Source organism: Pistacia vera, unplaced genomic scaffold, assembly GCF_008641045.1.
Source record: "Pistacia vera cultivar Batoury unplaced genomic scaffold, PisVer_v2 Contig405, whole genome shotgun sequence".
Classification (NCBI taxonomy): domain Eukaryota; kingdom Viridiplantae; phylum Streptophyta; class Magnoliopsida; order Sapindales; family Anacardiaceae; genus Pistacia; species Pistacia vera.
In genome coordinates, this window is record NW_022196230.1 from 778,181 (window position 1) to 797,419 (window position 19,239).

Genomic DNA, 19,239 nt, shown 5'->3' on the forward strand with positions numbered 1-19,239 from the left:
ATAATAATTTTAATTTAACGTTAATTTGAACTAAATGAATTAGTTTTATGTCGAGTTATTGTTTTACTTGCTTATACGGACATATATAGAAAAGAATATAAATGTAAAATACCCAAGTGGAGGTTGTTACATATGAAAAAACGTTTAATATTTTCATTACACTAAATATATTTGATAATTGATATATATCTATAATTTAACTTTAATTTAAAATAATTCAATTAGTTTTATGTAGGATTTATCTTATACAGACGTTTATAGAAGTAAAATACGTAAGTGGAGCTTGTTAGATATGAAAACATATTTAATATTTTCATCGATACACTAAATATATTTGATAATTGATACACATCTATAATTAAAATTAAAATAACTCAATTAGTTTTATGTTGGACTTATGATTTTACTTGCTTATAGAGACGTCTGTATAAGCAACGGAGGTTGTTACATATGAAAAAATATTTAATATTTTTATCATACACTAAATATATTTGATAATTGATACATATCTATAATTTGACGTTAAACTAAAATGAATTGATTACTTATATGTCGAGTTTTACTTAAATACAAACGTCCACAGAAAAGATAATAAATTAAATGTACAATACTAATTAAGTGTTGTATCAATTAATCAGGATTTGAAAATTTTAATTTGTTTTCATTTAGGTTATTACACATGAAAAAATAAAATAGTTTTAATGCTTTCACATTTATATTATCGTATAAATTGAATTAGTTTAAATCAATTCTACAAATAAAACATTGAATATTCACATTGTAATATATATATATATATTACAGTATAATAGAACTTTTCTGTAGTGATATTCTATATAAGAATAACCTCCATTTAGTCATAAAAAATTTTAGTCCCAACGTGGGCTAGGTATAAATAGAAATAAATTTCACATTATAATTGAGTTATAATTTTTATAGGTCCCGTCTTACGGAACTTGCCTCTACATAGTAATAATTATATGTATATTGCAAAAATATATGCTATGTTACATTAAAGTTTTAAGATAAAATAAAATATTTATCTAAAATTGTTTGGGACAATGATTTATGTTTTAGAGTTGTTACTATATTTTTTATCTTGCGGGTACATAATTGATGTAATTTGGATAGCAAATATTACGCATTTACAAAATGGTAAGCTGGGATTAAGGCTTGATATCCTGAATTATTCTTCATTAATAGGCTGATTGCATGTAATCTCACCATTAAGGTGTAATATTGTATTACCTTATTTATACTCTAAAACATTGTATAAATTGAACTCTGTATAATCATACAATACTCAATACAAAGAATTCAATTGAATTACTCTCTTTCTCTTCTTTTAGGCATACTCTTAGCAACATATTTCTTCTCTTGCCTCTCTCTTTGATCAGCTTCTGACATGGTATCAGAGCTATCTTGATAATTTCTTGCTTCCGCATTATTGATCCTTTCTAGCCAGTCTTCCAGATTTTATGAAGCAAGGCAGTTGGGTCTCTTTCATCCAACAACTCTTCTTTAGCCAATCTACCATACCTTACAGCAAACACATTGAGTCAGTGACTGTTTTCCAATTTCCCACAGCAAATTCCCATTAGCCAATCTGTCAAAACCTGCAATCAACACGTTGAGTCAGCCACAGTTTTTATCTTTTCTCCAAAAATTTCTAGAATTCATCAAAGAAATTTGCTTGAACCAAGACTCCCCACATGGAACCAATAGACAACAACCAACCCATCACATCACCAACCTCAAACCAGTCCACCCAAACTAACCAAACCAACACTCAAAACCCAGATCTGTCGGGTCTGAATACCAACCTGACAAGTTCTAATCCTTACCCACTTTTCCAACTTGTATCACCCTCAGTAAAACGCCCAGAATTAGGTGATCCTCTCTATTCTCCGGCAACTAATGGCTTTGAGCTTGTGCTTGTGAAACAACCTCTCACTGGATCCAGTAACTACGCAACCTGGGCTCGTAATTTTCAGCAAGCCCTAATCACAAAGGACAGAGGGCTTCATAGATGGAACCCTCTTACCCCTAGAAGATCCGCAAATGCACAAATATTGGGTAAAATGCAACACACTCGTTCAAGCTTGGCTGAGCAATTCCCTGACCTAGGATATTGCCGCCGGACTCCCACAAACAGAAGACGTTCACGAAATATAGCTGAACATTCAAGAAATGTATGGCCAGCTTGATCTTGCCAAAATCGTCACCCTTCGGCAAAGACTTGCCGAAACCAAGCAAGGTACACTTACTTTCACAGCTTACTTTAACAAACTTTATGCCCTTTGGAATTAATTAGATGCAGTGGCGGAGCCCTTTGAAGGACCGCTGGCGACTCTCCAACAAATCCAGAGAGCCAAGGACCAAGATCAGCTCATCCATTTTCTCATGGGTCTGAACAAAGCATTCCTCCCATTTCGCACCCAAATATTTGCAACCACGCCAATCCCATCGTTATGCCGCACTAACTAGTTGGTGATGCAAGATGAGAGTCAATGTCAAACCACCCAAGAGTCGTCGCAATCTACTAATCCTACCATGTTCATTGCTACCCAAGGAGACTCTGATGGTGTAAAGAAAAATGGAAGGGGAGAAGCTTATGGGACAGCAAGGGCAGATGGTGTTTTGCGAAATGGAAATGGTGGCAGAGGTTTTGTGCGGCTAGGGATTCAAGAAGACATAATTCATAAGGGGGCACTAATGTAACCAATGGCTCAGATATAATCTTATCATCCAATGGTCAAGATTCCACATCTCATATTAATGCATCTAATGGGTTTAATGGATCTTTTCAAAATAATTGTTCTGGATCATCAAAGAGGGGCAAATTATATTGTGATCATTGTAAGAGGAGGAATCACAATCGAGAAAATTGTTGGAAGCTCCATGGCCGATCATCTAGTCAGAAATTTGGTAATTCATCTGTCAATCAAATTTCCACTAATCCGAGAAACACTGTCACTGTATCCATGATCAGTTTAGAACAATACCAAGAGCTCATCCAGATGATGAATAACATTCCCCAAGCAAACACGGCATCCTATGCAGGTACTATTCTTTGTTCTAATTTAATTAAAGATGATATTTGGATTATTGATTCAGGGTCTAGTGACCATATTATTTGCAACCAGAAGTATTTTTCCCACATATCCATAGAATCCTCCACTTTCGTACGTTTGCCTAACGAAAATATCACACCAGCCACACACAGGAACTATTCAACTCACACAAAATTTAATTCTTAGAAATGTTTTATTTGTCCCAACTTTTAGGTTTAATCTCATTTATGTCTCCAAAATCTATCATGATAACAATTGCATCCTAAAATTCCTTCCTAACATGTGTGAATTTTAGGACCCTTTGACTGGAAAACCAATGGGCTTGGGTAAGGTTCAAAACGGTCTTTACTACTGGATGGGTGAATTGGTTGCAACTTTTCCAAAATTATCTTGTATTACAGAAAATAAACTTTCTGATTGTAATGCAAGTATTAATAAAAATTCTTTTACTCTGCATCAAAGATTGGGTCATAGCGCGTCAATTCCACATCCTAAGTGTACAATTTGTCCTCTTGCTAAACAGTCTTGCATAACCTTTCCGAATAGTACCACACACACTACATGCCCGTTTGCTCTCATTCATCTTGATATATGGGGACCCTATCATACACCCAACCATGACGGTTCTAGATTTTTTCTAATAATAGTTGATGAATTTTCGCGGGGAACCTGGGTATACCTCATGACCTCCAAAACACAAACACTCACACACATTTAAAATTTCCTATCCATGGTCGCAACCCAGTTCAACCTATCTGTCCAACACATTAGAACTGATAATGCACGAGATTTCTTCAATTCCCATTGCTCGTCACTGTTTCTATCCTTAGGTATCCTTCATGAAAGTTCCTGTGTCTACACCTCTCAAAAGAACGATGTCGTTGAGTGAAAACATAGGCATTTGTTAGAAGTCGCTCGTGCCCATAAACACCAAGCCAACATACCTATCTAATTCTGGGGAGAATGTGTGGTCACGGCTACATACCTGATCAATCGGATGCCATCCTGAATTCTAAAAGGTAAAACCCCATATGAACTACTCTTTGGAAAAACATCAAACATTGGTCATCTTCAGGTCTTTGGGTGTTTGTGCTATTCAACTGTCCTTGATTCCCATGACAAGTTTGGACCTCGAGCTATTTGGTGCATTTTTATGGGGTATCCGATGCATAAGAAAGGATACCATTTATATGATCTAGCTGAACAAAGGTTTCTAGTTTCTAGAGATGTCACATTTCATGAGGACAATTTCACATTTTCTAAGACGGCCATTGCTCCGGATAATAGTTCTGCACCTCCAATGCCTTTTCTGGAGGATGATCCCTCTCTAGTACCAACAGGTCCTCTCTTCACCATGGAGCCTGTCACTGACAATCAGTTGCCTTTAGATCCTTCAGACAATACATCAGATTCTCTCTCGGATGCTCTAATCACTCTTGAGTCTTCTCCAATCGACAACTCCTCTCTTACATCTCCTGAACCTACCCAACAGCGGTCTACACGCTCCACTCAACCTCCCATTTGGACTGCTGATTATGTCTATTCTACCATACAGGCCATTTCAAGTACTCCTTATCCAACTTATAATTATGTCAGTTATGACCGTCTTTCTCATGCCCACAGGGTTTGTGTTAGTCAGATCTCCGACAACCATGAGCCCTCTAGTTACACTGACGCTATCCAATATGAACATCAACGGCAGGCCATGGCTGATGAACTTACAACATTTGCCCAAAACCATACATGGGATCTTGTCCCTCGTCCTCCACACAGAAAGCCTATTGGCTGTAAATGGGTTTACAAGATCAAGCATCGAGTAGATGGTTCCATTGAATGATACAAAGCTCGCCTTGTGGCCAAGGGCTTCACTCAACGAGAAGGCTTTGACTGTCAAGACACTTTTTCTCCCATTGCCAAACATGTCATCGTTTGAGCCTTCCTTTCCATTGTTGCCATTCGAGATTGGTCTCTCCACCAAATGGATGTCCATAATGCCTTTCTTCATGGTGATTTACAGGAAGAGATTTATATGGATCTACCTCCTGGAATTCGCCAATAAGGGGAGAATACTATATGTCGTCTGCAAAAGTCCCTCTATGGTTTGAAACAAGCATCTCGAAAATAGAACACAAAATTCACAGAAGCTCTTGTTGGCATAGGGTTTATTCAATCCAAACAGGACTATGCACTATTCTCTTGGAAAAAAGGTAACTCATTTATCGCCCTTATTATCTATGTGGATGACATCCTAATCACAAGAAATGATGATGTGGCAATCAAGGCTCTAAAAGAGCGTTTACATAGACATTTTCACATAAAAGATTTGAGGGAGCAAAAGTATTTCTTTAGAATCGAGATTGCAAGTTCTGCAGCAAGGATATCCCTTAGTCAACGAAAATACATACTTGAGCTTGTATCGGACTCTGGATTATCTACATGCAAACCAAGTGCCATAACCCATTGAACAAAATACCAAGCTCACCACACATCAATATGACAATGCAACTTTAGTCTCAGACAATGATCCACCACTAAAAGATCCATCAATTTATCAAGACTAGTGGGACGATTAATCTATCTTACCATGACGGGTCCAGACATCAGCTATGTTGTCCACATCCTTAGTCAATTCATGCATGGACCGAAGCAATCCCATATGGATGTTGTAACAAAGGTACTCAAATATTTAAAAGGGTGCCCTGGCTTGGGACTTCTTTTATCTCATAATGGAAATCTGAATATGGTGGCATATTGTGACTACAATTGGGCTACATGTCCAATAACGAGAAAATCTCTTTCTAGTTTCTGTATAAAGCTTGGTGGATCTCTGATCTCTTGGAAAATGAAAAAACAATCAATAGTATCCCTTTCCTCCACAGAAGCAGAATATAGAGCTATGGCAAAAGTCACGTGTGAAATCATTTGGATTCTTGGGTTATTAATGGATTTAGGAGTTGAAGTAAGAAAACTGGTCGTCCTGTACTATGACAATAAGGCCGCAAATGACATAGCAGCAAATCATGTTTTCCATTAAAAGACAAAACACATTGAAATTGACTGCCACTTCGTCAGGGATAAAATTCAAGACGGGGTAATCAAGACCATGCATATTCGCACCTCAGAACAACTAGCGGATATCTTTATGAAACCATTATGTAGTCGACATCATTCATATTTGCTTGGCAAGCTCGGTGTTTTCGACATTTACAAACCACTAGCTTGAGGGGGAGTGATGTAATTTGGAAAGCAAATATTACGCATTTACAAAATGGCAAGCTGGGATTAAGGCTTGATAGCCTGAATTATTCTTCATTAATAGGCTGATTACTATAATCTCACCATTAAGGTGAAATGTTGTTTTACCTTATTTATACTCTAAACCATTGTATAAATTGAACTCTGTATAATCATACAATACTCAATACAAAGAATTCAATTGAATTACTCTCTTTCTCTTCTTTTAGGCATACTCCTAGCAACATATTACTTCTCTTGCCTCTCTCTCTAATCAGCTTCTGACAGTAATAAGCTACCAGCATGGATACCTTCTTGTTGAAGCCAAAATATTTCTAGCTCTCAAGCATGTTTAGAGCTTCTTAGCATGAATTTTTTTGTATTTCCGTACTATCATCCTAAAGACTATCTCCTTCCTCTTTTTGTCTAATTCTAGTAATGATTTCTTTTTCAGTTAAACCATACACGATTTGTTGCTCATTTGGATTATTGAGAAAGACAATAATATCCATTTGATTAGTATAGTGAAGTTGTCGGATTTGATCAGACAATTTTACAGTGACTTTTTAATATCTATTTCTGTACTTTCCTAAAACAATTAATTGAAATCCTAATACTACTAAAACATGAATTATAAAATAAGAAATCAAAACAATAATTCTTGTAACTATACCTCTATTAAATTATAATCTCTTTATAGTAATAAATTTAATTGGTCCCAATATTATGATTGTACAAAGGTTATATTATATTATATTATATATAAGGAATCAAAACAATAATTCTTGTAACTATACCTTTATTAAATTATAATCTCCTTATAGTAATAAATTTAATTGGTCCCAATATTATGATTGTATAGAGGTTATATATATATATACAAGAAATTAAGTGGAGAAATTAAGTTAAACCAAGAAGACGTTCAATAAATTGAAACATTAATCAATAATAAGAAGAAGAATAATACTAATACATCTTAGTATTGTAAAATACAAATAAAGTTCATCAACCAATCCACTTATACAGGATTGTTGAAGATCTACCCAATTAACAACCAAATATTATTAAAAATTTCAACAATACACAAACACAAAATACAACCCAAAAAGAAAAGAAGTGTAAGGAAATTTTTAAAGCTAGTACTTAAGTAGGGTTAAACCACAATAATTAGGTTAATTAATTGATTTTAATTAAGCACTTGAAGTTGGAGCTGCAACAGGATGATGATTAATGTTATTATTATTGTTGTTGTTCTTGGTGAGGTTGTGCTTGTTGTTGTGCATCCAAACTTTGAGGACTCTTCTCTTCACTCCAATCTCTTGGCAGAACTGTTGCACCACACTTTCTTCTTGTTTCTGAATTTTCCATCCAACTTTCTCGGCAAAGTTGAGCATTTTCTCCTTCTGATCCTGCGAAAACTTCGTCCTGTGCCTCTTCTTCACCATCTGCGTCAGTCTGGCCATCACCCCGCCGCTCCCCTCCCCCTGCTCGTCCGACTCCTATGGAAGCGACCCCATGTTGTAGGACATTAGCATCTGTTGAGGCCTTGAAGAAATAAGCGTTCCTGTAGGGTAACCTAAAGCCTCCGGAAGCAAAAGATTCTTTTGATGATGGTGGCCTAGAATTAATTTTCTTCCAACTCTATTGAGATTTTGATGATGGGAATGGTGAGGGTTGTGGAAACAATCACATGGGGAAGGGTGGTTTGGATGCTCACCTTCGATTTCTTTTCGGTGGAAGTTTCTATGGCAGTTGCAGGCGGAGCAGTTGAGGGCTTCGATAGTGCCTTCTTCGCCACTAGGCATGAACTCGCCGCAGCCGTCAGTGGCGGTGCCTCCCTTGGCGGCTGCGTGGTTCTTGAGGCATTCTCGATAGCGGATCATCTTCTTGAAGGTGGTTGGGAGATGGTGGTCCTCTGGACGTGAGGAAGCGGGGCCATTATTGTTACTTGAAGGGATTTGAGGTGGTGGAGGAGGTAGTGGTGTTGAAGATGGGATGATGTGATTATGATTATGAGGATGATGGTGGTCATTATGGATCATGTGGGGATGGCCATGAGCATAGGTAGAGTTTAAGGGAATTGGAATCTCTCCTTCTTCATGGCTTGAAAGTTCCATTTCAAGGTATCTCTCTTGGTTTCTTGTTTGCTGGTTAATTTGCAGACCAAAAGAGAGAGAGAGAGAGCGAACAAAGACAAGAAAGCGAGTTTGGGATTGGGAGATAGTTTTTATTTAAATGATGATTAAATCAAAAGCCTGACAATTGTCTACACAACTTTAAATTTCTAGAACATTAACACTAATTATAATAAAATAAACCAAAAGAACAATTAAAAAAAAAAGGAAGAAGAACCGAAGAAGATGACCCATCTCAAGAAATTGCATATAAAAGAGAGATAGAAAGGAACAGTTCTTGAGCAGTTACGGATTCAAGAGGCAAACCCTTTTGATGATCAAAAGAACCAAGAAAAAACAAAAGATAGAGGCTGTGATCATGAACAATGAACCTAGACTTTGAATACTCTCCATAGCTCTTGCATTTTCAGCTTCAAGGTCAACCTAAAAGGACAAAAAAGAAAGAAAAAGAAGAAGAAGAAGGAAATTTAGCAAGAGTGAACAGAAACTAAACCTTGGAAGAGAACCACATTCTTGAAGGTGAAAGAGAAGAGGGGTCAAACGCTAGCTCGCTAGCTAGCTCAAAATGATATGAAACCCTAAAGTAGAAAAAGGGAGATCAAGATATTACACTGATCATGATAAGCTTGATTGTCTTTGTCAATCTTGAAGAAGTAAGCACACTTTAATACCTTGAATAATAAAGGAAAATTAAATTGTAAAAGAAGAAAAACTATGAGAAGAGCTCACACAAGTGGAGAGAAGAGAATGAGACAAAGGCAAGAGAGAGAGAGAGTTTTGCAGGTAGGTTTTGCTAGTGAAGTAAGCACTAAACAAGAGCTTATAGAAGTGTTGAGGGCTCAAAAAGGAGAGAGAGAAACAAAAGCAAATTTTTATTTTATTTTTAATAGACAAATATGAACAGGGTTGAGAATTAATTTATTTAGAGAATGAAATTAAAAAAAAAAAAAAAAAAAAAAAGTTGGGGTGTGATTGCTTTGCTTGCACTATCAGGAATCAAGTTTACTCCATGTAGAGAGCAGTGTGTCAGAGAGTGGAGACACAGCCACGAAAAGAATTATTGAAAAAGAAAATTAATGTTGTTTAAATGGAAATGAGCTAAATCTCTTAATTTCTGCCATTAAAGTTCAAACCTTTCATGTATATTTGATATTGGATAAGGGTACACCCATGACGGGTTACCCCAAGCGACGTGTGTGAGATGAAACTGCCAAATGCAGTTTCTCTCTAACCGCTACTTATAAAAGAAAAATTCTTTCTTTGAGTTACTAATACTGTCACTCTCAAAAACGCAAAAAGAATATACGCTCTCTCTCTCTAGAATTTGGAAAACAGAAATACGATTTGTGATTTTTCTTCCAGATTACTTTGTTGCTTCAGAGATAAGGAAAGGAGGTATTTATGCTGTGTTAATTCATTGTAGTTCATTTATGTACAAATGTGATTGCAATGGTGACTATAATCTTGGGATATTGTTAGGATATATGTTATTCTATTTTATTTCCAACATTGGTATCAGAGCCGTGGTTCATATTGTTTGAAATTCATACTGTAATGTTGAAGCATGTTATTGGTTTCTCAAATGCAGTTCTGATTTTTTCAAATTTTGTACGTAAAAAGTTGTCTTTTTGGTAATGATTATTAGACCATTAAATTCCTTATTAAATTATGAAGAAAATGGTTTTTGAATCATAAAAAATGGAGTTAAAATGACTTAGATATGCCTCTTTGAAGTTTTGGGTTTCGAATGGGTTGATTTCCGGGTCGGGTACCCAGTTACAGACCCGGACAGAGGTTGAAGACGACACAAACCGACACGTCATTTTTTATCCACCCTTATGAATGACATGTCGTTTTTTATCCTGTTAGTTTTTTTTTGAAAAAAATTCAAATAGGCGTGGGTGGTGAGACTTGAACCCAAGTCTCCATGGTTGAAGCCCAATACCCTAACCACTGGGCTAATCTTGTTTTAGTGTTAACCATATTCACAAACCCATTATATTCCTATCCGGCCCAAGCCATAATCCAAATAAATAAATGGGTTAAGTTGACCCGTGGACCCTACCCATATGATAGAACGGGTTAGTCAAACCCGACCCGTAAAGTCAAACGGGTCAGCCAAACCCGGTCAACACCCGACCCGTAAAGTCAAACGGATCAGTCAACCCCGGTCAACACCCGACCCGCAAAGTCAACGGGTCAACTCGGGTCAGGATAGACCCGGTTTAGTGTGAAACGGGTTGACCCGACCCGTATTGAGTGTGAGCATGTGGCGCGCGCGTGTAAACTTCTGCCGGCACGTGGGAGCGCGTGAGGCTCCTGTCGGCGCGTGGCCGCTTCTGGGCGGCGTGTGGGGGCACGTGACTGCTCCTGCCGGCGCGTGGGGGCGCGTGAAGTATTGTAAATTTTTTTTCTTTTGCTGTAAAGAATAAAAATGCATACTTGGTATATTGTTATGAGTCTAATTTTGTTATGGAACCATAAACACGTGTATTATTTATCAAATATAGTCAACCTTTATTTGATAAATAAATAGTTTTTTTTGTATTTGTTATAGAAAAATGTTACGTTATAGACGTGCAATGGTTGCTAGAACACCCGCTCAAAGGGAAAGGGTTATGAACATGATTAGAACTCTACAAACTCACACATTGATTTTAAGAGACACAGAGGATGAGTTGGTGCAACTCGTAAATCATTTCATTCATGTGAATGAAAAGATTCAGGAAATTGTCTGGATAGGGGGATTAAAGGAAGATGAGTCGAAATTCCAAGTTCTAAGAGAGACTCTTGGTTACCCTAATCTCGGTGGTCTCCTTGATATGGTTTGGACCAAGCTGAAAATTCATAACTTTAAATATGACAATAAAAATTATAGACGTTTGGTCAACAACTATATCAAGAGTACATAGATTGGGGTGCAAAAAAGACAGTTGGGGCATCTATAGGAGTCTCCACTCGTAAAGGACATCACAAGAAACTGGGAGTTCCCTCACCTAGGGTTAATTACAAGTTGATAAAGCCTTAGGATAAGAATTATCAAATCCTTCCCAGTTTTAGGAATGGCTGTACACTTAATTTTTTTTTGTTGTTTTGGAATTTGTTTGTTTTAATTTATTACAAGTTGAATCTATTTACATAATGAAATTAATTTTGTTTATTAAAATTTAAATTTTTATGTGAATGATGTTGATTTATATTTAATAATTGTGTCTAAATATTTTTTGAATTGCAATTAATATCTATGATAATTGGAAATTGGAAATTTGGATGATGATTGTGGCATTGTTACTTTTGATTCCAAATCTAATATACAATTATTATTGGTATAATTAATTAAATGAACATGTATGTTTCGAGCATTGAATAACATGCATTATCAACGTGTAATTTTGTTTAGAAATGGCATCTGCATCTAAGAACATTGTTGCTGAACTTAACAAAGGAGAAAAATTTAACGGCGACAATTATGAGATATGGAGCATGAAAATCCAATATGTTTTGGAAGAACAAGAGGTTCTTGAAGCTCTTACTACAACCGGAAGAGCCTGAAGAGGGGTCACGGCTCAACATAGACGAGACGTGCCGCTTGTGACATATGGAAGAAGAAGAATTCACTGCTCGCATTACTTTGTTGAGCAGCATGGACAATGATCTCATGAAGAAGTACGGGATTATGAAATAGCAAAGGACATGTGGTCCGCACTTGCTACAAGTTTGGCGGTAGTCCATTACCAAACTCTGGTCACTCACTATCAAGTTTGACACATATAAGAAAAAGCCTGAACATACTATGAGAGTACATTTACGGCATTTGTCAAACATGATAAGTGAGTTAAGAGATGCAGGTCATGTCCTAACAGATGAACAACAGGTTCAAGCGTCTAGATCAATTGCCTCAAAATTGGGAACATATGAAAATACACCTTATCCACAATGAGGGCATCAAAAATTTAGAAGATGCCATACGCCATTTGGAACTGAGAAGAAGCCTTAATGCGAGTAAGGCAAATACTGATGTGTATATGGTTGGTTCCAGTTCACATGGTGGGAAGGGATTTAAACGTAAATTCCAAGGTGGATCCCAAAGAAAAGTCAATACTGAAAAGGCTCAAGGGAAGAGAGAAAGTTTTCAAACACGGAAAAGGAAAGCATCCTGCTAGGAAGAGGAATATGGCAAAGGTGAAATGCTATAATTGTGGTAACAAGGGACATTTTGCTCGCGATGTAGTGAGCGAAGAAGGTAAATTACTTGTTGCACAAGAAGTTATATAATGTTTCCAGTTCTGTTTTTCAACTGATCTCATCCTTTGTGGACTGTAGATTCAGCAGCAACAGACCACATAGCTAAAGACAGGAGTGCTTCATGGAATTTCGACGAATACCACGGGAAACAAAATGGATATATGTAGGTAACAATTCAAAAGTGGAAGTTAAAGGGATCGGCACATGCAAATTGATCATGCATGGAGGTCGAATCCTATACCTACATGACGTGTTATAGCACCCGATATTCTCGAAATTTGATTTCTGTGTTAGAACTTGTTAAACTTGGTTTTAATTTAAATTTTTCCAGTATTGGTGTCCATTATTTTTGGACCAAAACACTATGGTTGTGGTTATTTTTTCGATGGTTTTATAGTACTTGATGTTACTTATAATAATCGTAATGTTTGTTTTTCCTTATACATCTTCTAATAATGATGATGTGATGTATGGCATGCAAGGCTTGGCCATATTGGCCAACAACGAATGAATATACTAGAAAGAGAGGCTTGTTAGGATCCTTAACAAAAGTAGACTTGACTACTTGTGACATTGCCTACCTGGAAAAACAGAAGAAAACCATTGGAAAAGTGATAAGAGCTGAAGTTCCATTGCAACTAATTCATTCTGACATATGTGGTCCAATGAATGTGAGGGCTAGACATGGGGCTGTTTATTTCATCACATTTATAGATGTTCACTCGATATGGTTATGTTTTTGATTTCTCAAAAATCAGAAGCTTTAGAATGCTTTCAGAAGTTTAAAACTAGTTGAGAATCAATTAGATAAAAAGATAAAAGTTCTACGAACCGATCGAGGACGTGAAATTTATCTTATCAGTTCAGAAATTTTGTGATGAAATGGGAATAGAACCGCCCAACAAAATGGTGTTGCAGAACGAAGAAACAGAAACCTACTTGAGATGGTGAGGTCTATGATGGCACAAGCAAACTTGCCCATCACCTTTTGGGGTGAGTGCCTTATTGACTGCCAATATATCCTAATCGAGTACCATCCAAATCTATTACTACTACACCATATGAGTTATGGACAAATCGAAAACCCGATTTGAGTCTCCTAAAGCCAGGGGATGTGCTGCCTATGTTCATGATCCTTCCCATAAATATGGAAAATTAGGTCCAAGGGGGAAGAAATGTATCTTTATAGATATTCAGAACATTCAAAGGATACGTCTTCATAGGAGAACAAGAAAGTGGTAGCATCACTGAGTTTGAATCACGAGATGTCACATTCTTGGAAACCGATTTTCCTAAGAAGGCGAAACAGGTAAAGACTTGTTTCTATATGAAACACAAGACCAAGGCATTCTATTGCCGACAATCAGTTGGTTATACTTCATCCCAGTGGGAGCAATATGGAAGTTGATGAATCAGTTTCAGATCCTCCATATTCCCTACTGGTGATCCAACTAGAATGGGTCCAAGTGGGGATAACACCAATCAATCTCCAATCGTCGATCAAACAGGAAAAAGTTCCATGTCGACAATTTGAGATTGAGGGTGAAATTTTTCTAGTTACTCCACAGATGACGAAGAGCCAAGGAATGTAAAAGAGGATCTCAATTGCCCTTCTAAGGAAAAATGGATGAAAGCAATGGAAGAAGAATTGGAGTCTATGAAATCAAACCAAGTATGGGAATTGGTTGATTTACCGAAAGGACGCAAAGCCATTGGGAACAAGTGGGTTCTCAAAATCAAGCATAGAGCTGATGGCAGTATTGAAAGATACAAAGCTCGCTTAGTCGCGAAGGGATATACACAACAAGAAGGAATAGATTATGAAGAAACTTTTTCACCTGTTTATGGTTTACCTCAATTCGACTTATTCTAGCTATAGTTGCTAGCATGGATCTTGAATTGCATCAAATGGATGTAAAAACTGCTTTTCTCAATGGAGAATTACAAGAAGAAATCTATATGGATCAACCAAAGGTTTTATAGAGAAGGTCAAGAACACAAAGTGTGGAGATTTTTAAAGTCAATTTGGCCTCAAGCAGTCCTCAAGACAGTGGTATTTCGATTTCATAATGCGATAATGTCGTATGATTTCAAAATGATAAATGAAGATCATTGTGTATATACAAGAGATCAATAACAAATTGTTTATTCATTATATGTTGATGATATACTTATAGTGGAAATGATAAGGGATTTGTCAATAAAATCCAGGATGGTTATCATCTCATTTGAGATGAAAGATATGGGTGAAGTGCATATATTCTTGGAGTCAAGATTTCAAAGGATCGCTCAAGAAAATTAGTATCTCTTTCACAGAACCATACATTAAGAAATTCTTGAACGATTTCATATGCAAGATGTAAACCCATAGACAACCTATCGCAAAAGGCGAGACTTTAAGTCGTAAAAAGTGCGAAGACTCCACAAGAAAGGAACAAATGAAGAATGTTCCTTATACAAGTGCTGTTGGAAGTCTCATGTAGCCCATGATGTGCACTAGAGTCGACATCTGTTATGCCGTTGGGTTGGTAGTAGATACCAGTCCCCTGGACAAGCACATTGGAAAGCAGTGAAGAGAATCTTAAGGTATCTAAAAGGGACAGGTGATTTTCATTATGTTATCAAGGAAATGATTGACACTTGAGAGGCTACACCGATGCTGATTGGGGAGGAGATTTAGATGAGAGGAAATCTACTTGGATATGTTTTTTACTAAATGGCGGGGCCATATCTTGGAGCAGTAAAAAACAATCATGCATAGCCTTAACTACAATGGAGATGAGTTTGTAGCATTTTCAGCTGCAGTGCAAGAAGCGTTTGGTTGAGACGGTTCATGAATCATCGGGAATAATAATGTTGCTATGAACCAGTAGGAATAAACTGTGATAGTCAAGCAGCAATAGCATACACTAAGGATCCAAATATCTGGTAAAACGAAACACATAGATATCAAATATAATTTTGTGCGAGACTGGTGGCACAAAAAGGAGGTGAACATGAAGTACATATCTACGCATGACATGGTTGCGGATCCATTACAAAGCCTATACCGAGATATACTTTCAATAGACATGTTAGATCTCTAGGCTTACGTAGGTGTGTGAATGTACTCCTACTTTGAGATTTCCCAAAATTGTTCACATTGTGTCTATCAATTTAAATAACAATATGTCAATGCTCAATTTCGATTATTATGGAACATACATGAAGGAGCATATATATATATTAGTTATGAAATATGATATATGTCTATTTTGAAAAGCATGTCGGACAGCTAAAAGATTGGCCTTCTCACACAGGCAATCGCCTCTATTACTTTTTAGGATGGAGATGAGACGTTTTAAGTTATATCTAGGTGATAATAGAGAGCCAAGCTTAAAATGTTTAACGTCACCTAGAAAAAGAATTAAAATATGTCATAATGAAATGTGACCACAATGATAAATGATCACTTTATCTGTCTAATTGCCAAATTAGAGTTCTGATGAATTAAGTATGTAAAGTGAACTCAAGTTAGACATTAGGTATTTCTAAACTAAAATCTGTACAGCATTTACAGAAAAGAGACATGCACTCCATGGGAAAGGAGGAAATGCTGTAGCATGTGATTCATACCGCATGTGCAAAACATTGACCAAAGGGGTAATGAAAGTCAAAATCTCAACTTTAACATTGTGTGAGACCCTGAGTTTTTTTTATGAATAAAATCTCATAGAATACCCTATTACTCTATTCTGTTTCTTGAAAACTTCATTTAATGATGCTATCTTAGAGTGTTACCAAAGGATTAAGTAAATTCAATCTGCTGGGACATTTCTAGAAAAGCAAGTTAAATAAAAGTTGCAAGAATCGAAAAGAGGAAGATTACGATTTGTGATTATACATTATAATCACGTGCATTCATTGGTCGACCAATTATGTTTCTTTTATGTAAAGATAGAAACATAATTATGAATACAAAGGATATTTTTTTTGTAAATGAGATTGTTAGAAAAAGTGATAAGTAATCTAGGTATTGCATACAAACTACAACCTGAGTTTCCAATTCGAGAAGTTATATATTTCTAACAGATATATGACTAATGTGCTCTCGAAGTATGATGGCACACGGATATTTACTAAGGTATGAACCTTAAAGAAGCATAGAGGAGATAGTCCCATCATGTGTGAGTGGGAGATATTGGATAAGGGTACACCCATGATGGGTTACCCCAAGCAACGTGTGTGAGATGAAACTGCCAAATGCAGTTTCTCTCTAATCGCTACTATAAAAGAAAAATTCTTTCTTTGAGTTACTAATACTGTCACTCTCAAAAACGCAAAAAGAATATACGCTCTCTCTCTCTAGAATTTGGAAAACAGAAATACGATTTGTGGTTTTTCTTCCAGATTACTTGTTGCTTCAGAGATAAGGAAAGGAGGTATTAATGCGTTGTTAATTCATTGTAGTTCATTTATGTATAAATGTGATTGCAATGGTGACTATGATCTTGGGATATTGTTAGGATATATGTTATTCTATTTTATTTCCAACATTTGAGTTGACATTTATTGCGAACAAAGAAGATTGATCCAACTCTCTCTCTCTCAAGTTTGGTTAATATATTGATTTTAATTGACTGAAATTATTGTTCAACAACTTGATCATTGCTTCTAATTAGCATTAATAATAAGATATATAATTAAGCTTGAAATTTATATATGGAGTTAAGGGATGCCATGCTTTCTTGTGAATGTACTAAAAACAGGGTTTTTGAATATTTCAAAATCTCATTGATTTATGAAGAAAGAAGAGAAATTAATATGAATTGAAAGAAAGGGAGGTGAGGGTAGGGAGGAGTGATGCATAGTAATTAATAATTATAAGGGTTTTGGCCGAGAATAGAAAAAGATGGGTGGTGGGTTCTTTCCTTGAAGCACCAGACTTACTGATGAGGGAAAACTAATCATGGTTTTGCAGAAGAGTGTTCAATAGTTTTGAAATTATAAACTTCTTTTTGGACAACTCTTCTGCATCATCTGTGTGTGTTGTTCATCAATAGGCTTACTTAATTTGACAATGATGTTCCTTTTGGAATACTAAGACAACACATATATAATATACACTATATTTCTATAAAATTGAAGAAATTATATTTACAACCTTCAATTTTGGTTTAAAATAACTCCCCAATTTTGAAAACTAACAATGACAACCGAATGCGTGTGTATCAATTCAATCACTAGTGCTGTAAACCGTGTGTAGATAGTATTTCATGCATGTACAACATCCCCAAAGTTATGAAACGTAGAAATTTCATCTCTTTAGTTGAATGAGCACATTTGTATCATTTAATCTTTGTACTTGCAAACCATGTTTGCAAATAGGCATGCATGGATGTACGCTCGTCTCAAACTTTAAAACCAATAACAATTTCTCAAAAGTCATAAAATTAGAGAAAGTCTTCAATTGGATAAACACGTGTATCCATTGAATCATTAATTCTGTAGGTCATCCACTATAATGTAACCTGCATTCATGTGTCCCCATTTCATTGAAGATATTTCCATAAACTTATGACAGTTGTGGGCATCACTATCGCATTTGGTTACTATTGTTAGGTTCTTAAATATATGGGATTTGATTTTTCTATCCTCAACAAATGAGGTGTCAATAGAGATTTCCCTACATATACCAGATCATCACAGCAAGAAGGAGAGAGAGGGAGAAAGAAAGGGAGGAATAGTTCAACTTTTAACACAAACAGGTGAAAGATTCTCACATAGTAAATTAATGATTTTAATTCATTGCTTTTACATAAAAAAAAAAAAAAACTTATAAATATAATTATTCTGTTTTAAACTAAGTCCAAATAGTTACTTTTACAGTTGGTTATTATTGTCTCTCATTATCAAATGATAATCCAATTAATCTAATATTAACAAGTTTACTTTGTAGAACAATGATTTGAAAAAAGAAAAAGAGAAAAAACAAAAGATAATATGCACATTTTATTAAATTTTGTTTTCTTTTCACAATTTTTACATGGAGAAAGAGAGATAAAAAACTTGGCTTGTGGGGAGTGAAACTTAGGCTACCTAAAAGTTTTGTGTATCGAGCCTTACCAATTGTATCTATCACATTTGTGTATTTGATATTGTTGTAGTGTTCATTAGATCCTAGAGATTGGTAGGTACGCTTAGTTGGTCCAGAACAACTCTAAAAAAAAAAAAAAAAAAAAAAAAAAAAGAAGAAGAAGACAAAAGAATAGTATATTAATAATTAAATTCTGATTTATTAAATTATGTGGGAAATCACTTTATTTTTATTATCCATGCCTTTATTCCACAATGCAGACCACATTTAGAGACTTTAATTCATCCATCTTAGTTTTGTTTTTATTCCACTGTCTCTTCTCTTACTATTTCTCTTCTTCTTCCTAACTATACTTTTTCTTTGTTTCTTTCTTTGTTTTAGATTCAATCAAAATATATACAAGCTCATAAACTGCTCACTAAAGTCTTGTATTTTGATTCTCAATTAATTCAAACTTGTCATTTTCATTTTCATT

General features: G+C 35.7%; 1 protein-coding gene across 1 annotated transcript; it reads right to left on the reverse strand.

Annotated features, from left to right (window-relative positions):
• Window positions 1–7,279: 7,279 nt before the first annotated feature.
• LOC116142181 (zinc-finger homeodomain protein 4-like) lies at window positions 7,280–8,489 on the reverse strand. The gene is given in 1 exon segment (XM_031427624.1): window positions 7,280–8,489. A coding segment is annotated over 1 exon segment (927 nt). The 5' UTR covers window positions 8,426–8,489; the 3' UTR covers window positions 7,280–7,498.
• Between the last annotated feature and the right edge of the window lie 10,750 nt (window positions 8,490–19,239).